Source organism: Staurois parvus, unplaced genomic scaffold, assembly GCF_062004578.1.
Source record: "Staurois parvus isolate SC_StPar_1 unplaced genomic scaffold, SC_StPar_1.0 ptg000929l, whole genome shotgun sequence".
NCBI classification, from domain to species: domain Eukaryota; kingdom Metazoa; phylum Chordata; class Amphibia; order Anura; family Ranidae; genus Staurois; species Staurois parvus.
This window is the reverse complement of record NW_028318725.1, coordinates 572,527-595,225: the sequence shown is the minus strand read 5'-3', so window position 1 is coordinate 595,225 and position 22,699 is coordinate 572,527. Positions and strand designations below refer to the sequence as shown.

The following is a 22,699-nucleotide window of genomic DNA, read 5'->3' as shown; positions in this document are numbered from 1 at the left end:
CACTACCTAATGACTCTGTACTTGATTTTTTTATGAATTGATTTCTTACCTTTGTTTTCTGCCTCCTTGCAACATCCTCCATCAGCTCCCAAGCCTCTTCTTTTCCACTTCACTTCTGTTTGAAATTAATAGTGCATGTTATTTGCAGTCATGTGCACTGTTCTACGCACACTATACATCCCAAAGTCTAAAGCACATCTTGTGAGTGAGAGAGTGAGTGGCTACACTTTTACTTACAGTAGGACCATGAAGAATGAACGTAGCCAACCTCTAACAGGAAGTCAGATCACAGCAGCAAAAAAATTTGGAATTTGGAGGAGGCTGGGAGCAATAGAATTTACTTTTTTGAGTTAAGAATACATACTTTTATGTACAGTATTTTAAATGAAAGGCAAATGACAAGTTTTTTTTTATTACTGTTCCAAGCCTTTATAACATCTAATCAGTGATCCATGCTTCCTTTCAAATAAGATATACGTTTTTTACAATTTGTGCTGTCCCCGATTAAGGCTACTGAAACTGACTTGCTTGTTTCAGAACAGTCTTATTACTATTACTTATTCGTAGTTTGTAAGAATTGTTCCTAAGCACGCTCTGTGTAATTAGAATTATGCAGAATACATTATCTTTGGGTTTATGTCATGCTTTGAGCTTCTTTATGTATTTATACCAAAGCTAACAATTTTTGGAATTGTGGAAAGAGCTTTGTATGTTGAATTATGCATACATTACCTGTAAAGTCATTTTAATCTGCCCTGAATGCTTTTTTTTTTTTTTTTTAATCAAAGGGGTAACTCCAAATACCATTATTACGGGATCCGTGTCAAGCCAGATTCCCCTCTTAATCGATTACAAGAGGACATGCAATATATGGCTATGAGACAACAACCCATGCAGCAGAAACAACGGTATGTAAGAACAAGGAGTGCAGTTCTGCCGTACATGCCTGATGATGTGATTTTAAGGGGTACATCTATAAATTAATTATTGTATAATAACGTTTATTATAAATACTCTAAATCTTTAATTTAAATCATTTTAAAATTTATATGTCATTTATAGTTCTATAAATACTACTACTAGTAGTAGTAGTAATAGTAATATTATACTGATTCTATGAATAACTCTGGTTGCTGTATTATTGATTGTACTATAATTTCTGAACATCATTCTCTAAGCAAGTATTTACAGAATCAATATTTTTCATGTTAACAGGAATTGATATGAAGAGATTTTTCTAGAATTATTAGTTTGTTCACTGTGTTGAGCTACCTTCTATTGTGAGTGGGTGGACAACCATGTGGGCTGAGTTCACTGTACTGCTTCAGGGTGTACTGTAAAGATGATGTAAATCAGAAGACTACAGCTGAGCCAAGATTTGCCTCTGCTATAGATGATTTATTGGTAATATGAGTTTTTGCTGGTGCCTAAACAATATTCAAAAGAGAAGTATGTATTTTTTTTTCTCCCCAGTTATACTTGCCTATAGATGAGTTCTCACAGCCACTCTGAGCAGAGAGTGCTGACTGTCAGTCACTGCTGTCTGCTCTCCCCTCCCCCACATTTACTGAAGCGCTGGGTTGTGGAGGAGGAGGAGAGGCTGAGCCAGGTGCCGCTCCAGACTCTGAGGTGGATCCCGACTTTACAGTCGGGATCTTTCCCCAGCCTGGACCAGCTGAGTGACGTCAGCCGGCAGGAGGCTTCAGCCCACTGTCAGCTGATCCACAAGAGAAGTACAGCCAAAAAGAGCATTTGCTGTACTTTTCCTTGAAGGCTGCACTCTAAGTAGATATTAAAAACATAATCTTTATAGGCCTCATGCACATGGATGTTTACACATTTTTTTAGTCTTGAAACGTAAAATGTCCAGTACTTTCTTTCACCCGAGGAGCAGTGGTTCTACATACAGCCATCATTACAAGTAAATGACTGTATGCGTCCAGCTGCTTGTAAATGCCAAAGGGTTTTACATTGCCGTTTACCCATGTATATATTTAGGAAATATGCTGGTAAGCATATGCAAGGGTAAAAGCTGATGCAGAAGTAAGTGACAGCAGGAGATTGTGAGATATCTGACTGTCCACAAAGGTGCTCTGTGCCTCTCACTGCAATCTCCTTCCTTTAATTCCCCTCAAGTCTGTTCTGCATTTAGCCTGTGAAGGTTACTGGTGCACATTTTGTGCTTGAAATAGTTGCATTACTTGCTTATATGAAGCCATGTACAGTATGACCCTCATAGAACGGGAGCATAGACGTCGCACCTAGGGATCATTTATCTCTGTGCAAGCACCTGGTGGCATGTGCAGTGCATGGGTATGAATGTGGTTTTTTTGTTGCATTATGCTGTACTTTTATTCAGCTCAGCTACTTTTTTTTTAACTGTCTTTAGAAACAACTTCATGTCTGCTAAATCACAGGTATTGGTCACTGAAAATGTGAGAATCCGTTTGCCACAAGATGTTACCTGCTTCCAGATGTTCACAAGGACCACATAATCTGTTCTTATTCATGCAAAGATGCAAACCCAATCAGGGTAATTCTGGATGCAACATTGGTTTTATTGGAGTTTCTGACTTCGTAAAGGCAGACCATTAACACTACATCCTCACACAGTCGCACACAATCTAATAAATCAGTGTTTCATGGCCTATGTATTTAAAATTGATTCTACATTTGACAGGTATAAGCCTATGCAGAAAGTGGACGGAGTGGGAGATGGATTTGCAGGAAGTGGACAACAGACAGGTGCATCTGTTGAGCAGACTGTAATTGCCCAAAGCCAGCATCATCAACAATTTTTAGGTAAAAGCTAAAATAATTTTTCTGGAGAATGAATTTGGTACTGTATAATACTGGCAGAATATATTAGACGTTAGGCCATCAGAATCCAAGTCTGAGCAGTTTGTGGTAGAAGGAATAAAGAGACCCTGTAGGTATATGTGTATTTAACGTATTTTATGCATGCTGCTTATCTGTAAAAGCCTCCACAGTGTAGATATCCAAAAGGCCTGAGACTGCCCCTGGGGGCCACCACCTTGAATGTGATATCAACAACCCTAGCATGAAATGTTTTGTAAGGTGGTGAAAGGGAGGGCAGAGGAGCTGAGCAAACACAAAGCGTAATTAGAGAGCACCAGAAGAGGTGAGGGCTATGATGTGCAAGGTGGGAGAAGGCTATGCTAGAGAGCTGACACTTCCTGGAGTGGTCACATTTTCTAAAAAGTTCAAAGGAAAACTGCAAGTTAGTAAAAAAGCATTTGTGGAAAAGCAATGTAGGTAAGCATTTAAAATAAATGATTTTTATTATTTTAAAGTTGGTAACTTTAATGAGATAAATCCAGGTTCTTATGAGAATCAATGCTTTGATATTAACTTTTTATTGAATTTACCCTTTAGACAATAAACTAAAATGCTTTACATATTTTTTTTTTTATTAAAATATGGGGTTAGTGCACTGGTTAGAAAACCCTTTGTCAAGTTTTTATTACTGTGTCCCACACAAATACAGCTTTTACAGGTGAGAAATGGGTTACTATATCTGGTCAAGATAGTCATACAGCTGCTATCGGGTAGGGGGAAGTTACTGGGACTGAAAGGGAAAACTAAAAATTTTGAGTTGTCACCAGATCAGGAACAGAGGGGGGATCTCTGGCAGGGGTTTTAACCATGTTCTACTTTATCTAAAATGAAAAAAAAAAACTAAAGGAGAAAAAGTTTGTAGAAACTCCTTAAAGCTCAACTTCAAGTCGTCGTCCCCCCCCATCCACACACACTCCTTTTTCGGGTGCTCTCAGCTGCTGTTGCACTCCTGCCTTCTCCACCTACAATGCAGGATATATAGCTCTGCATTGTGTGCAATGACGCCGAAGGCCCCCCCCATAGCCCAGAGCACCAGGGAGAGGAGTCGTCCCAGGAGCTTGCTAGGGTGGGAGTTGGTATGAAGTATTCTCTTCAGCTACCTCTAGACCTGAGGAAATATCTCCATTCTTGAGTTTTGCTTTAAAGTAAACTTCTCATGAGAGTAATATCAAGGTTGCCATTGTGTGCCTCCTCCTAAAAATGCTAATTGCCTGTATGTAATGCTGGCATTCTGGTTTTGATAGTTAAGCCACTGACGCTAAACAGATCAGGTAATTAACACAGAATTCAAAAGTCCTTATCTAAAAATAGGTTATTTTTGGGTCAGAGACTTAAAGTTCTGCAGTAGAAGGGTCAATATGACTGCCTAGAAACTAGCATTTTTAAATATAGATGTTAGCAGATGTCATGTTTAATTCATTAGAGGTTTCCTTTACCACTGTACAGCTTTTAGGAAGAAGAAATAAATTATATTTGTACTTCTTTTTTTACCATTAAATGAAGGCTATACAAGAGATGTTGGGATAGCATTGTTCACCACAACCAAATGACATCCCAACTGTCAATTTTCTAATGTTGGTTAACAAAATAAGAGGGTAACTTTCTAAAGGGTTACTGTGAACTACTGTTATATTTGTCTATTCTTGTAATTGTTATACATCTGCCCAGTGTAATTTGCCATGGCAATTCAGTGAGAGGAAACCACTAGGTACTCACATATTTGTGCTGGAAAATGTGACATTGCTTAGTAATGCTGAAAACAATGCAGAATGACACGTGGCTTATGGAAATCCATATCACTAAATAACCAAACCTAACTTTCTGTTCTTATTTTACCTTGCCCAGTCTGCCATATGTTTCATTGAGTTTTTCTGTGTGCATCCCTTTTTAGAAGCAGTCTACTAAGTGTATGTATCCTTTTATACATTTATCTTCTTTTGGCCTCTGACTCCCGGCTTTCTTTTCAGTGCCATAATATGCCACCCGCTGTGCATTCTTTGGCATTTTTTTTTCTTGCCATAGATGGCTGTTGAGGTATGCATGTCACAGAGTCCTGAGTTCACATCCTCTGAGTTTTACATCTCTGTTGGCCTACAGGCAGCTCTAAGAATGAAACAAGGGAAGCCTAACATTTATCTCCTGCTGTAAATGTGGTCACTGACACACTGCTGACATCTTTTTACACTCCTATAATACAGAGAGCATTTTATTGAACTCCTCAAGTCAGACAAAGTTTAAGATGACACATATATAGCAATTTTAAAGGAAACCTTTCCAGAGAGACACATAAGGGCTTCCATTGCCAACCCCCTTCTGATGATGCTATTACACCATGTGAGTTCAATGATATTTGAATCACATGACTTGGAACAAGTATGCATATCAAGAAAATCTGAGCAAAGTCAGATGTGTTTATTTCCATACTTGTCCCAGGCAAGCAACACAAAGTATTGTAGCAAGAGGGTAACCTAACGGCCAGGAAACTAGCAATTTCAGAGTAAATAAATGTTGTGATAACTTTAATTATTTTTCTTGACCCAATTAGAAGGAAGTGACCGGACAGATTGGAAAATGTTTTATTGTTTTTGTGCACAATTTATGGGACTTGTCTTTTTTATTTGCTTTTTTTAATCGCACAAAAAAAAAGTATAAATGAAATTAAGGTAAAAAAAACAAATTAAAAGGCAATGTAATTTAGATTGCATTGATGAAAACATAAAAACGGACAAGAGAAACACTGATAAATAATTATTAATCCAAAGAAGATCAGTTCAAAACAGAGGTGTATGTGTGGTCAGCTGGAGTTGCATACCACAAGATACTTTATTTCAGTTGCCAACGTCTGAGCATAATTACACTTTATTTAACAGATGAATCCAGATACATACAGGCTGTAGCCATTAATAGAGAAATATAAACTATGTTGTATTAGCAAGCAATTAAAAATTATCACTGATCTTGCAATGGTATTGCAAGATCTGTTTGGTAGCTTTGGGTTAAAGCCGGCCATATGTAGATCAAAGTTTGTCCGGTCCCTACTGATCTGGACGAATTTCAATCAATGTGTGATCAACTTCTTTACAACCCCCCTGTCAGCTTTTCCCTGCTCCATCAGTGTACTCCCTGCCGACAGACAACAGTGACTCAGTGGGAAGGATTCTCCCATCCACACTGAATGTGTGGATGGGGGAATTGAGTCAGTTCTTTCATTCACCCAGCTGGCTGAACAAAATACAATGTATCATCTATGAGCTGATTAAGATACACAACGCATATTACCATTTCTCTGACTCAGTCAAATAAAAGAATTAACTAAATTCTACTCTACTGCGCTCCCATGGATTTAAGATGTCTTTTACAACTACAATTTGTATATGTATCCTTTCTTATTGTTGTAAAATCACTTTCAAAGTGGTAAGCTTATTTACAAATAATTGGAGTGTATACATGCACTATTCATTTATCTGAATAAAGTAACATTGTGCTTTGCCATTTAGTTTTTACTTGACACCTAGCATTATTGTCTTGTTCCTGTAAAGCACTATGTGACACTGCCCCTAACTACCTCACCGACCTGATTTCCAGGTACCACCCTACCCGTACCCTTCGCTCTTCACAGGACCTCCTTCTGTCTTGCTCCCTGGTCTCCTCCTCCCACGCACGACTGCAAGACTTCTCCAGGTCCTCCCCCATCCTCTGGAACTCACTACCCCAATCCATCAGACTGTCACCTTCCCTCCTCATCTTCAGGCGCTCCCTGAAAACCCACCTCTTCAGGGAAGCCTACCCCACCCTCACCTAACAGCCGCTGCCCTTCCCTCCTCCTACCACTCCATCCCCCACAGCCATTTCCTCCTGTACCTCTACCCCCTCCCTCCTAGATTGTAAGCTCGAAAGAGTAGGGCCCTCTTTCCCCTTGTGTGCTGTTTGATGTTACTGTACTGTTTCATGTATTGTCCCCCCCTCTATTGTACAGCGCTGAGCAAACCCTTTGGCGCTATATAAACCCGATAAACAAATAAATAAATAAATGTGATATATCATACAGATAAAACAAATATCTCATAAGCTGCTACTTCGCTTCAAAGGCAAGGAATGCATTCTGCCAATAAAGTAATTAAAACAATAATGCTCCTTTCAGGAAGATAGGAACCATATTTTTATGTGTTTAATAAGAAACTTGACTATCTATGAAGACATAGACCTAAAAGACTAGCCTTATCTTGGACATTTACAGCATGACTTTCTCTTCTGTATATAGTGTAATATTCAACAGCTTTTAGTCATTAACTTTACCTTGTGTAAGTTTGACAGGTAGCTCAAATCTTCACAAGTGGCTTTTTTATATTAACACTTTATTGTTCAGCATATCTGAGTGGTATATTAATATTTATCAATCCCCGCTGTTACTCTCATACTCTTCACTCTATCTAGTAGTTTGTCACATTCAACTGAACTTGCTTAGTAATTTTGAAGATTTTTCCTAGACTTCATAGTCTCGTGGTGATTGAATTATGTTAATCAGAACAGGGCCCACAACATTTTACACCTCCAGTCATGTTCTTGGACAATGTGGGGTTTATTTACTAAACCTGGAGAGTACAAAGTCAGGCTCACGTCTGCATAGAAACCAATCAGCTTCTAACCTCAGCTTGTTCAGTTAAGCTTTGGCAATGAAACCTGGAAGCTGATTGGTTTCTATGCAGAAGTGAGCCTGACTTTGTACTCTCCAGGTTTAGTAAATAAACCCCTCTATGTCTGCATTGACACATTTCATAAGACCATGGTGTTTGGATTAAGGTCACTGGAGTTAATTTACTAAAGGCAAATAGACTGTTCACTTTGTGAGTGCAGTTGATTCTCTGCAAGGGAATTATACCTGTAGCCTAGTGAATGAAGTGATGCTTTGCTGACTTCTGTCATCAAATCATGTGCAAGCAAACTCACTTTTTTTTTTCCATTTTCCTTGCATGTGATTTGGCTTTCTTTGTACAGTAAAGCTTTACCACACACATTAAGGTCTGGGGAAAATTCCCTTGCAGAGTGAACAGTGTATTTGCCTTTAGTAAATCTACACCACTGACTTGCCCTTTTTTTTGCTCCACAAGAGTTATTGAGGAAAACCATAGGAACAGTACAAATAAACAAGCGACAAGGATAAGTACTGTACAACCAGTATAACAGTACATAGCAGAGCAGTCAGTATGTAAAAGACACTGGCAAAAAGATAAAACTATCATGTAGTTACAGGAGTAAAACATAAGAAGAATCAAACGTGAACATCTTAGAGGGGCTTTCGTCCATGTGGAAAGATATGAGGACATGGTTTTCTTGCTCATGTACACCAGTTCTTCCATCTCTCCCACCTGATCTATGCATTGAAACCAGTCAGTGAGTCCCAGGGTCATAATGCATCTCCAATATCTGGAGATACACGTTTTGGCTACATTCAGCAGGTGGATAGTGTGGGATCATTTTATATTTAGAGGGAGCCATATCTGTATGGTGTATTCTGTTTGCACATCTTCCCAGAAAGGCGCTCAGCCAGGGACAAAACCACCAGACATGTAATAATGTCCCTGTGTCAGAATGGAAGTGCCAACAAGTGTTTGGGATGTTCGGGAAGATGGCATGGACACTTGTGGGAGTGCGATACCACCAACTGTGCAATTTATAGTTGGTTTCTTGGATGTGACATTAAGAGATCCTTTGAGAAGATTGATATTCATACAAGACCAGTCTTCCTCTGAGAAATCAGTCTCCCAAGTCCTTGTTTCATGCAGTCATAGTAGATTCACTCTCTGGAGGTGATGTAGGGAACAGCATTGCGTAATTCTGGGATATGCAATGAGTCTGTGGGGAAGCTGGATAGCAAAGGCACTAAAAGGGAGTTGGAGGTGTGGTAAACTTGCCCATGTATAGTTGGATAGTTTCCTGTCCCTCATTTGAGCATAGGAAGCCGTTCGGATTAGTGGAGAAATTTCCTCAATATTGCTAATCAAGTAAAATAAAATGTGATAGAATATGATAATACCTATGCTCAGCTGTCACCTGATAGTTGACATAGCATTTATGTTTACCAAATGTTGTAGAGTCAACCTTGAGGAAGTTACTGTCAAGACAGACTAAAGTCAGGACAAGCAGCTTACGATGTATGTTTTCAGGCAAGCAAGAGTTAGGGCAAGCAGTTCTCGTCTATATTTGGTAGACAACATGAAGACAATGGTGGGCAGTTCAGGGTCATATTGTAGATAAGCCAAAGGTCGGGGCAGGCAGCTTGAGATTTGTAACACAAATATGGTCTGCACTTTCTTTCATTCACTTATTATTATTATTATTATTATTATAATACAGGATTTATATAGTACCAACAGTTTGCTCAGCGCTTTACAATATAACAGGAGACAATACAGGTCATTACAAGAGGGTTAGGAGGGCCCTGATCCTTGGAGCTTACAAGCTAATCACAGTTAAAGGCTGACTTATGTGGACTGAAGCCACATTTCATGACAGTTTGTACCACTTTTATTATTATTATTTAAATTTTAGCAACATTACAGAACATATTTAGATTTTTTTTTTAGAGTTATTGTATTACCCAGGAAAAAGTTAGGTTTTTTTTGTTTTTATTACAAAAGGCTCTGATTTCCATGTGAGATCCTCACCATTTGTCGTCTTAACTGCACCTACCACAATCTCTAAAGTAGCACACTATATTTTGTCAAAGACTTAATTTGCCTTTCAATAATCAAATCTCTTCTGAGTACATACTCTGTTGCAATAATATGCTCCAGTTTTCTTAATCCTAGGATGGCAATACTTTGGTATGCAGTGAATTCCATGTCTCAAGTAAAGTGTTAAAGGTTTTGAAGGAGGAGTCCCATGTGCTAAGAGGAATTCCCATGGAGCAACTGTATGAGATCTGAAAACCATGTAGTAGTATGCATGGTTTTATATAAACAGTTGTCTTATTTGCAGTCAGAGGGTTAAAGAAAAACTGTTCTGAGATACATGTTACCATTTCCAATTGAGAATGCTAGTTGCTTGGTTGTTATTCTTATCCAATATCTTAAGTAATTTCTGGGTTACTGACCTGGAGCAAGTATGCAAATTATGGGATGTGTTTTCACCTTGACTTTGTATAATGTATACTTGTTGTAGATCTGCAGCTAAGAAATTCACAGAAGCAGAGACAGGCGGCTGTCATTTTCATAAAAAAAGTAAAACATCCCCTGTATTTTTCTTGCAACAGGTTTTCATAAAGATACACACTATTATATTGTATAGAAGGACCCTTCTTTGTGTGTTTGTGTTACAAATTACAGCGTCAATTGTACAAAATAGTAGAGTCTACTTGTTAAATGTATGTGCTGTGGAACACATATCTCTGAGATTGTTTAAAAATATTATCTATTTTTTTATAGCAACATTAATAAAAGAATAAAAATAAAATCTTGCCAGCCTTTGCTCATTAAGTAATGTGACCTTTTAGAATGTCTGTCTTGCTATGCTTCTTAAATATTTTCCTAATGAAGCTGTAATTGGCACCATCCACAATATCTTTCTTCTATTTTGTTGTTATGGCAACAGATGCGTCTAGAGCACTTCCAGAATTTGCAGAAGTTGAAATCTCTTCTCTGCCAGATGGTACAACCTTTGAAGATATCAAGTCACTGCAGACTCTTTATCGGGAGCACTGTGAGGTAAAAGGCACCTATGTGTTTGTGAGAATTACTACTCCCACACTACAATGTATTTATTCTCTCATCTATGCTGTGTTTTCAAAAATGAAAAAAAATGCTGCTGTCAATGTGGTAGGCTTACTGGAGAACACACATAGTGTAAAGTGCTAGACACATTTTATTCCAGGGGTGTCATGGTAATCTAAAAGATGGACAACACAAAACTTGTAGAGTAGGCACTCTGACATTATCCCGTACATACTTTATTTTGAAAACATTCTTGAGTAACTTAACCACCTCCCATCTGGCCGTTGTATATAAAAAGCTGGACGGTGGCAGTGCAGGGTCTGGTGGCCATTTATAAACGGCCTCCCCACTTCCTGCTTATGCGCGCTCCCTGGGAGAGCGCAGCACCGCGATCCGGTGCCCGCGGTGTCCTCCGGACACAGTGGAACATCGATCGTCAGACGGGAACTCTCTGCGAGGTCCCGATCATGTGATCACTGATTGGCCAATCAGTGATCACATGAAGAGTGGTAAGCAAGATGTCACTTCTGACGTCATTTCTTACTACATGGGAAATCTGTGAATGATCACAGAAGTCACATGGCCCAAGGCTATTCACAACAGCCTTGTACCATGTGACAAGCTATGATCAATCACAGCTCACACAGTATTTCTCAATGACTGCAAGAACGCAGTCAGAGAGAAAGAGAAATGATTGCTTTTACAGCCTTTAAGGGTGTAAAAGCAATCAGTGTAGAAAAAAAAAAAAATCTTCATCAGCCCCCACAAGTAGTACAGTGTCACCATGGTGACACTGTACTGCTAGGGTGACAGTATGTAAAAAAAAAAAAAACCTAAAAATCTAAAAAAAAAAAATGTTTAAAAATTATAATTTTTGGTTATAAACTAATTTGGGTTATTTTTTTTTTTTTACTAAAAAGATAATGGAATAAATTTTGGACAAGATTTATAATGAAATATTTATTTGAAAAATGTTATAAGAAAAACCCTTTTTTTCAAAATTTTTGGACTTTTTCATTTACATAGCAAAAAAAATAAAAATAAAAGAATAAATACCACCAAAATAAAGCTTTATCTGTCTCAAAAAAATGCTAAAAAATTCATATGGGTACAGTGTTGCATGACCACGTAATTGTCATTCAAAGTGTGATAGTGCTGAAAGCTGAAAATTGGCCTGGACAGGAAGGGGGTAAAAGTGTCCGGACTGGAAATGGTTAAAAATGTGTTTGGTAGGGGTGCAGGAACTAGCAAAAAACAGCCATATGCCATGAATAATATTTTTTGGAAGTGGTAGAGATTTGATAGTTATACCTTCATTGTAAACACCCAACCTCATGCTCCATTCTCTCCCTACACTACAATACTTGACTGCAGGAGGAAGAATGGGTATAGTATGATGAGCCTATCTGCAATTATTTTAAGGCTACAATAACAAGTGTCATATCGAAAATGAAGGCATTACTAAAGTTACAAAAATTCTCATACAACAGAGAAGTGATGTAATGTATCGTATTGTAATGTATTCTTTTGCTTCCGAGCATGCGTGATCTTGGTCTTCCAATTTTTTTCGAAATGAATACTGTACTGATCAAACGAAAATCATGCGCTCTGGTATTGTACGAGAAAAATGTTTGTGTTCGTCCCCTCGGATAATTTCATATGAACTGTTGGGATCGACTCTCAAAAGCTGTGTGCTAAGAATCAGATTATCATACGATCGCTTCGAAAGCGTTATTTTTTGTCCGATTTCCTGATGCGTACTAGGTATAAGAGCAAATATGTGGTTTTTTTAAGTAATTATAGTGATTGTACAAGTAGAACATCACAGGATGTATGCATGAAAGAACATTTTTATGATGACCTTGTAGCCCATACCCATATTGAAATGAGGATTATTCTTACTTTTCTACTCTATCCAGCACATTAAAAGCATACTGTTCAAAGCTGCCTGAATTGTTATGTTAATGACTAACCCATATACTGTACATCATGGGCATGGATGTCCAAACAAACTTTCATAGTATTAGTGTCTCTATTGTGCTATTGTGAATGTCAGCTGCATGCTGATAAGTATATACAGTAAACTTTAAAGGCACAATGCATTCCATGGAATAAAATTGGCGGGGGCCCAGTTATATTTGTAATGGTTGCAAATGCTTTCTTTTTCATTATTCAGAATATAGCTTTGAGTCATTCTTAAAACATAGAGAATTGAAATGTTGCTCATAATAACCATTCAGAGTCCAGTAGTCATTCGAAAAGGGTAAGCCAACGATTGACAACAGTTGATGAGACTACTTATTTTTTATATTACAACTCCAAATTTAACGGTCTCACGTGCACACAATAATTAAACTGTATTTCATCACAAAAAATAATCTTATTTCCTGTCATTTGTTGTTCAGGCAATATTGGATGTTGTTGTAAACTTACAGTTTAGCTTGATTGAGAAGCTGTGGCAGACCTTCTGGCGTTACTCTCCAACCTCTACGGCTGATGGCACCACCATTACAGAGTCTGGGTAAGACCCTCCCCATTTCAAGATAGCTATTTTAAGGTTGTTGCCAAAAGGAAGATTTGCTCAAAGCAGCCATCAACAGTTGTTGACTTTAAATATAAATTACAGAATTAAAATATATTTAGCCTGATTTGTGGCTTTTGGCAGTTTCTACAAATTTGAACTACTGAGGGCTTTTTTTTAGTGCAGTAGGTTTATGAAAATGAACTCTCTCTGCTTTTTTATTGCACCATAGTATTTTGCCACTCAGGCAAAGTGCACATTACATTATTTCTTAAAAGGAAAATAAAATATATCTATATTGAGCATATATTTTAATTAATTAAATGTTAAATCAGTTTTAGATGTGAGCTTTACATCATTACATGCTCGCCCTTACAAATTTTTGTTATTGTATTAGATTTAGCGCTTTTTTTTAGATGAACAACTAGAGAAGCTCCATGTTTGACTCGGCCTCATTCAATCTCCCTGTTTAACATGTAGGAAGAGTGCAAGGTATCCAATGTTGACTGACTCATAGACTGTGTGAGAAGGAGCAGTGAAGCACAATTACCATGTACCTTTACAAAGAAAGAAGCATAGCCGGAGTATTCAATGATCAAATATGGCTGTTCCTTGTACATATTTAATAATCAATTAATACCAAGCATTGATACGATTACCTGCTAGAAGATGATCTCTTTCACATGTTTATTTAAATATTCATAAAATGACTATTCATGAATATATAATATTGGTGGTATAATTTTCTATAGGCCAGCTAACCTTATATAACCACATTCCACGTGGTCTTCCCATTCATTGTCTTTTCTCTTTCTCATTTAAATTCTTATTATCTTTAAACTAAGTAATATACTGCTGTACATGTGGAGATAGATCACATTCTCATCTGATTTTTATTTCTGTTTCTAGCAACCTAAGTGAAATGGAAAGCAGACTGCCAAAGTCAAAGTTGATTTTGCTCTGCAAAAATGAATTGATTCTGAAGTGGATGTGCAACTGTGACCATGTGATGTATCAAGCTTTGGTGGAGATCCTCATTCCCGATGTCCTAAGACCAATTCCTAGTAAGATATATTCTAGTCATGATTATTAGATCATAGACCCAGATGTAAACGTTGAGATTAAACTCTGACCCCACCATTGCAACCCCCTCCCCCACCATTTAACAAATGCCAGAACATAACTGGACATTAAATGCTTTTCCATTTACCAGACACATTAAAAGGTTGGGGTGCCAAGAAAGCAAGATATAATCTATGGTTGGGTGGAAGTCAAGGGTTTCTCATGTTCTAACTTTGAGTTGTCCATGAATCTGCCTGTCTGTACACATGGGTACCTTGAGTTGGCAGAAGTCAAAATGCCTCCCACAGTTTTTGGATCAGATTTTCTAGATCCTGGGGTGCTGAGGATGCCTATTTTAAGAAGTTTTGCAGGCTCACTTTATTTTAGATACCCATAAACATCAGATGATTTTCAGATTATACTAATGTATTTGGCAACGGTTGGCAGTCGGAGCGTCTATGAGCTCCTTAAAAGTCAATCTGAAAAGGATATATTGCCAATAGTTAATTTTGCTTTAGAATATCACTGGCACCTGGAGTATCTGTTAGGTGTGTAAATATTCATTAAGCATTAATTCAATAATCACAATTCATTATTATAAAAATAAAAGTAGCGGATCGATTGATCAGACAGAGCTGGCCTTCTTTTAATGTACATGTTTAATGCTAGACTTAATATGTGTATAAAAATAACTTTCAGAATGCATGATTATGCTTTTTAATTTCATTTCAGAAAGGGAAGGAGGGTGGCATGAGACTGTACAGTAATCCTCATTTTTATATATCATTAATTAACAAAGTCTTTGGATCACCGATTCAATAAAAAGCAATGATGTGTTGCATTCCATGAAACCAAGGAACGCAGCCTTTCTGTAGTACATTGTGTATTGTAGGAGTCCATGCCGGGATTGTGTTCCAGTATTTAGCCAAGTGTATTAAATGTTTTTACTTGGTATATGCTGGTGTAATCCATTAAAGTCCATCTAAAGCCTTTAGGTTTTTTCCCCCATACTAAAAAAAAAAAAAAAAAAAGCAATTTCCAGGCAGATACAATTCAAAGGGCTGTGGGGTGAACAAGGTGTGACTGTTTGCTGATAGGGCTGTCAATTGTGCAAGCACCTAAAGCCCCATATATATGATCAGTTTGTTTTCATTCAACCCAGCGGGCTAACCAAAAAAAAAAACCGACAGATTGCTGTACCAACACAAGGAATGTTAGCACAGCGATCTCCCCCACTGTGCTATTGTGTTCTGACAGGCGGATTGGATATAGGGCTTTAGGTCTCTCATAGCAGGTGCTAAGCTGTTTAAAAGCTGCAGACAAGTGGGTGGTGCTGGTTCATAGAGGAAGGTAGCAGCCTGCAGCTGCGGTACAGGCATGCATCCACATAAGGGACAGCAGCTGAAAACTGTGCAGACTGTGTAGTGTATCTGGAGCAGTACTGAGCACACCTAAAATGCTTTTCACTTTTAAATGCAGCACAGGGCTTTCATGATATCAATTTAATTTTGTACTGTGTGTACAGCTATTCTTTAACACATTCTTGCTAATACTGTAGATGCATTGAATACAACACAGACACAGTACAGAAAGTTAACAAACTGCCAGCAATGTACACACAACTGTTTTTTATTTCTACATAACCTATGCTTTTTATAGATATTTCTTTAGTTTTGTGGATAACATAAGTGTTATCTTTTGGTTGGTTTACTAAAGGGTGTCACGACACCCATCCATAGCAGTACAGTAAATACCGGCCATGAACATTTTATAATCTGTATTTCATGAATTGATGTACTAGTATAAAATAACACATTCAAGGTTTGACTGAGTACCCTCGCTTGTTCTTGTTCATTAGCCAATACTCCTACGTAATACATGGTCAGTGTGGTCTAATTACGCATTTTGTGCAGCTAAAACATTTTCTTCCTCTGAAAAAATGCACACCATCCATGTCAGATGCAGGTAATCTTGCTAATGGGGATTACAGATAATCTTTTTTTTCTTCCATCAATGTAGCATTTGTGCTCAAAGCTTACAGGTTACAATATTTTGTCCTTCCAGTCATTATTGTACCACTGCCTGTGTGTCTGTATTCTGCCCATAAGCCAAGCAGCAGGAATTTGAAAGTCAATGTGATTTTCTGAAGAGCCGTAATCCCAAAGAACCTTGTGGCAAACAAAGCTGCTTTCAATTGATGTGTATGCCTGTATTGCGCAAGGTTTATTATATGCAATATAGCACAGAACAGTTTAACGCCTACGGCTTTGCACTACATGAACAAACATATGACCTTCGCTCGCAACCACAAAAAAAGTGTTCGGTTAAAAAAAAAATGCACTTTGGAGAGTGGACTCAAAATATAAAGCTGTAGAAGCAAATGTTTTTCTTTTGTATAATAGATTAAAAAACAGAATTATTTTGGGTTAAATAAAGTTGTGATCTCCATTAAAGAATTTCAAGGGACTACCACAGATTATAAGGCAAGTGTGTGTTGCACTATATGATATCCTGTTAACAGAGGAAAAAAGAGGCATACGTGGTTGACATGTATACGCAAATGTAAAAAAGAAAAAGAAAACTGCACTAGAACCCAACTTCTAATGGAGGAGCATACACCACTAGATACCAGTACATACAGTAGCTCTTAGGGTACTTTTAGACATGTGTCTAAATCTTCCTTACACCCCAGTCACATCAAAGTCAATTTTGAAATTGTGCGACTTACAGTGAAGTTGCACGATTTCAAAATCGGGAGACCTGCCGATTTCATTGCGATTTGCAAGACATCTGACAAATCGCAACAAAAGTAGTGCATACACTACTTTAGAAAGTGGTGCGGATCTGACCAAGGTGAAACTGCCCCGATATGACCGCTGTAATTGTGGACAATAAGGTGCGACTTGGCATGCAATTTGCAAGTCGCAGGGCATGCAAATTGCATGCCAAGTCGCACCTGAAGTGACCGGGGCTTACTGATGAAGCCTGATCCATGTTCAGATTGCGTTTCAGAGGCTTCTGACAGGCAGCGAGGAAGCCTACTCACTGCCTGTTTTAACCATTTTTGCCAACAAACACGCCACAACGACGTGCATTGCATGCAGTTATGTGGTGGTTGTGGCGCTTTCCCATTTGCTATAATGTGTAGTGCTCATCCGATATGCCACCTGCCAATCACTACATGTTGGTTAAACTTTGCTGCGGGACTATTTCAGCTTAAGGAGAGGTGGTTGGTGGGAGGCAAAACCATGTCTCAACCCTCAACTGCACGTCTAAATGAAGCCTCACTGGTTGACACTCCAGAGCCCCCAAAGTCCTCTATATGCCACATGTAAGTAAATGAGCCACTTAAACAGTAACTTTATGTCAGTAAGGGTATCCTTGAAATTATTTCCCTCCATTCCTCCAAGGTTTTATACTCGCCTGTTAATGCCTCTGACAAATCCACACTGTGCAGGCTACAGGGAGCTACACGGCCACTGCTGCAAACTTTTCTGACCAGTCCTGAAGTCTCCTGCACATGTACAAATCTGGATAAATGTTGCATGCCAGATATTCCTATTTCATATTCCAATTAGATTTTGCCTAAACATACACAGCAGAATTTGGAAGGATCATGGAGGGTTTTTAGCAGCAGTTGTATGTCCGCACTGTGTGGCTTTTCAGAGAGCGTAAACAGTTGAATATAAAACCTTTGGGGGGTAGGTAGGGAATTATTTAAATTGACCAGAATCACTTGCTGTTTTACTTGTATCTTCTTAGCTACTTTGCGGTAAAGTAAGGAAACAAAAAAACATGTAGTAATGTAGTATAGTGTATGTGCTTTTACTAAGTAGAATACTGCATATAAAAACTACTTACTGTCCCTGATTCATGAGTGGACATACCGTATGTGTTAGTAAGTAATTTGTGGACTGCAACTAGACAGCAAGTAAATGGATACATTAGCTGTATTTCGTATACCAACAACCTTCTGCTTTTACTGTTTGTACTGTTTTATGAGTTTATTTTTCTCTTTTTTTTTTTTACATAAAGCTAATGTATGCACAGTATAGTGCTTTTTGGTTTAAATTATTTGTACCACTTGATTTTATAATAAAAATTGTTAATTATAAAAAAAAATACTGTGGTATGACACATGCCATGGGTCAAATATGTCAAAAGGTTAAACTATTGTTAATCCTTATTGACACAACTTTGGATCCACTGTTGAAATAGCTCACCTAAACAATATCAGTAGCTAAAATTGTGTACATTGCCCAAATATACAGCATAAGTATCTATTTCCCTACTGTATTAGAAGACAGTGAAACTAGTTGTGTATAAACATTGTTCCAATGCAATTAGTTTGAGTGATGTTCCCACAAGAAAACTGATGTTGTTTACTCCTAAAAACAACAAATGTTTTATGGAAGTCTGCAAAATCACAGAACCTATAACACACTTGCACAAAAAAGCACACCTGTAAAAGAAGCATTTATTTACTTTTCAAGCTGCCTTTGTAAGGAAAAGCTTCTGCAAGCATTCAAGTCTTTTACAGATGTGCTTCTTTGTGCACGTGACCCAGTGGCTGCAAGCAATGAACTTCTTATACAGATGGGCTTCTTTGTAAATGTGACCCTGTGGCTGCAAACATTCAGATTCTTTCACAGGTAGGCTTCTTTGTAAATGTGACCCTGTGGTGACAAGGTCACTTTAAATGATAACTTTGTCTTTTGCCTAGACACAATCTTTAATACAATAATATTACCAAGTTTAATCCACTCTTAAAGCATGTTTTATACGGTATATAATAGCTTTTAATTTATATGCTGTGGTTCCATGGTTCAATACCAGAATAATTTAGTTAGACTGATACTTTATTAATTTCTAGCACAAAGAGCTGGGAGCTGCATAATCTCTGCCATCATTGTGAATATCACTATCACTCATTGTACCCAATAAATGCCCTTTTAATATCTAGAGCACTTTTGGGCATTGGTGGGCCATGCTAACTGCAGTATTTAACTGCTTGTCCAATGTTCTACTGTTACTTCACTGTACATTGCAAATTATAATTCATTTCAATTCTAATTATTATGAAGTTTGACAATCAAGGGCTAAAATGGATTTTGGTGAAGAAACACACATCAAAAAGATCTGCTGCAGTTTACTGCCACTGTTCTGGTTGTTTTTTGTTATTTAACTTTCAAATTATATCATTGCAGTGGGCTCTAATGGTCACCATGACACAGTACAGCCCTGGCCAAGAGTTTTGACAATGACACAAAGATTAATTTACCTGCAAGGAATCACGTACAGGCATGATTGCTTTGCACAAATAGGGATTCACAGACAAGGGTATTGCTGCTACTAAGATTGCACCTAATTAAACCATTTTTTGGATCATCAAGAACTTCAAGGAGAGAGGTTCAATTGTTGTGAAGAAGGCTTCAGGGCACCCAAGAAAATCCAGCAAGTACCAGGACCATCTCCTAAAGTTGATTCGGCTGCGGGATTGGGACACCACCAGTGCAAAGCTTGCACAGGAAAGTCAATATGCAAGTGTGAGTGTATCTGCACGCACAGCGAGGCAAAGAATTTTGAAGGATGGCATGGTGTCAAGAAGGGCAGGAAAGAAGCCACTTCTCTCCAAGAAAAACATCAGGGACAAACGGATATTCTGAAAAAAAGCTACAGGGATTGGACTGCTGAGGATTGAGGTAAAGTAATTTTCTCTGATGAATCCCCTTTCCACTTGTTTAGGGCATCCGGAAAAAACCTTGTCCAGAGAAGAAAAGGTAAGCACTACCATCAGTCCTGGGTAATGCCAACGGTAAAGCATCCTGAAACCATTCATGTGTGGGGTCGCTTCTCAGCCAAGGGAGTGGGCTCACTCACAATTTTGGCTAAAAACACAACCATGAATAAAGAGTGGTACAAAAACATCATCCGAGAACAACTTCTCCCAACCAGACCGGAACAGTTTGGTGACAAACAATGCCTTTTCCAGCATGATGGAGCACCTTGCCATAAGGCAAAAGTGATAACTAAGTGGCTTGGAGAACAAAACATCAACATTTTGGGTCCATGGCAAGGAAACTCCCACACTTGAACTTGTGGTCAATCCTCAAGAGACGGGTGAACAAAAAAACCCCATAAATGCTGACAAATATTAATCATTGATTATGCAAAATGGTCTGGGATCAGTCAGGATGTGGCCCAAAAGTTGACTGACAGCATGCCAGGGCGAATTGCAGAGGTCTTGAAAAACAAGGGTCAACACTGCAAATATTGACTCTTTGCATAAACTTAATGTAATTGTCAATAGCCTATAATATGCTTGTTAAATATATTTCCGTATACCATAGTAACATCTGACAAAAAGATCTAAAAACACTGAAGCAGCAGACTTTGTGATAATTAATATTTGTGTCACTCTCAAAACTATTGGCCAGGGTTGTACACTTACTTGGTGTTTGCTTTTGCATTGGAGATCGCCAAGGGGCTCTGTAAACTGGTAATGTAGATGCTTGATGAAAAAGCAAAATGAACAGGGCCTTTTGCTGTTAAAAATACATTGGTTCCTACTGAGGATTTCTATAAACCTGTGTAAAATGAGCAAGTTTTGTTGCCTATGGCAACCACTCAGACAGCTTTGGGTCATGAGGATTTAAAACCTTACAGTTATCCAGTAGGTTTTTGTAAGCAAAGATCTCATGTTTCCTTTTCTTCAGGGGTTCTGATCTTTTATTTGTGATAAGTTAGTTATTGAATTACTCAATCCGTAGAGAAACATATAAACTGTAAAAAGCCAGTCAGATTTTAAACTATTTTTTTTATTTTTTTTTAGTTATCTAGATTATTGTATTGTGCAGATTCCCCTGGTTTATACCAGGCAGTTGCACATTTTCAGTTTCCTGTAGTAGCGGGGGTATTTCCTAAACTGCTTGGAGCCATTATATGGATCCAGCAGACCATAGGAAGGTAATATTTGGAATTGGTTCTGTGATTCTGTGGATTTTTGGACTTGGCTGCTCCCCAGTGATGCCTTAGACCAGTGGTCTCCAAACTGTGGCCCGTGGGCCGAATACAGCCCTTTGCCTGCTTCTATCTGGCCCTCGGGGTGCTATTCCTCCCGCTGACACCAACAAGGAGGCACCATTTCTTCCACTGGCACCAATTATGTGAAATTTTTCCTTCCACCGACACCAATGATGGGGACAATTCCTCCCAATGATATAAACAATTAGGTACTATTCCTCCAGCTAATTCCAAGGATGGGGCACTATTCCTTCCTCGGATACCAATGATGGGGCACTATTCCTTCCTCTGATACCAATAATGGGGCACTATTCATCCCACTGGCACCAATGATGGGGCACTATTCCTCCCACGAATACCAATGATGGGGTAATATTCCTTCCACTAATACCAATGACTGGACTCTGTTTCTCCTATTACCCACCTTCCACTGACTACAAGTACTATGTCATTTTGTTTTTACTCCTACTGATGTTGGGAGATTTACTACTCCCACTGGCCACTCTGGCCCTCCTAAAGTCTGAAGGACAGTAAACCAATTCTTTGTTTAGAAAGTTTGGAGACCCCAGCCTTAGACTTTTAGTTTACCAATTATTAGCAAACATCTATCTGTTTTAACATTCAGGTTAGTTTCATTTTTATTTTATAAGTTATTTCTTTTATTAAAGCAAAGAGCACCCTCTTTCTTGGTATATTCTTTTTATATTATTCAGATTATATTCGTAGAAAAGACTACTCAATGTCTGGTGTACTAAATATTTAAAATTATACTTTAAATTGTGTTCCCTCCATATTCCTTCTTAAAGGTGCCTTGACCCAAGCCGTTCGTAATTTTGCAAAAAGCCTTGAAGGTTGGCTCTCTAGTGCCATGAGTAATATTCCACAGAGAATGATACAAACCAAGGTGAGTGTGTGCTTGTTCAGTAGGCAAAAAAAAAATACCTTCTTGATGCTGATTTCAGTGATTCAATAAATTGTTGTGACAGGTTGCTGCTGTAAGTGCCTTTGCTCAAACTCTGCGAAGATATACATCTCTCAATCACTTGGCGCAGGCAGCCCGCGCTGTGCTTCAGAACACATCTCAGATTAACCAGATGCTCAATGACCTCAACCGTGTGGACTTCGCCAATGTCCAGGTAAAGCAAAAATAAATGGTGTTTAAGTAAAAAAAATGCAGCGTTGATGATTTGTATGGATTGTGTACAATTTCACACAATTTAACTATTGTACTAGTGCTCAGCAAAGGAGCATATGCCAGAATATAATTAGTAAAGTGGTTATAAAGTCAAATTTTTTTACCTTAATGCATTCCCTTCATTAAGGTAAAAATTACCCACTACCTTTTCCTTCTCTCCACCCCTTACACTTACCTGAGCCCTCTCTCTATCCAGTGCTGTGCTCATCTGTAGCAGTGTCAGTCTCTCTTTTTACAGGACAAATTGAGAGCAGCGGAGCCATTGGCTCCTGCTGCTGTCAAACAACCCTGTGAGGATGGATCTGGAGGACAGGGTCGAGCTGCATTGTA

General features: G+C 38.3%; 1 protein-coding gene across 1 annotated transcript in view; it reads left to right on the top strand.

Moving 5' to 3' along the window:
• The window catches only part of RFX3 (regulatory factor X3), a 286,275-nt gene that overhangs the window by 251,179 nt on the left and 12,397 nt on the right, over positions 1–22,699 (top strand). Inside the window, exons 7-13 of the mRNA XM_089656696.1 lie at positions 789–908; positions 2,681–2,802; positions 10,450–10,562; positions 12,974–13,089; positions 13,999–14,153; positions 21,981–22,078; positions 22,161–22,310. Coding sequence (XP_089512822.1) covers positions 789–908; positions 2,681–2,802; positions 10,450–10,562; positions 12,974–13,089; positions 13,999–14,153; positions 21,981–22,078; positions 22,161–22,310 — 874 coding nt within the window. The remainder of the gene's footprint in view (positions 1–788; positions 909–2,680; positions 2,803–10,449; positions 10,563–12,973; positions 13,090–13,998; positions 14,154–21,980; positions 22,079–22,160; positions 22,311–22,699) is intronic.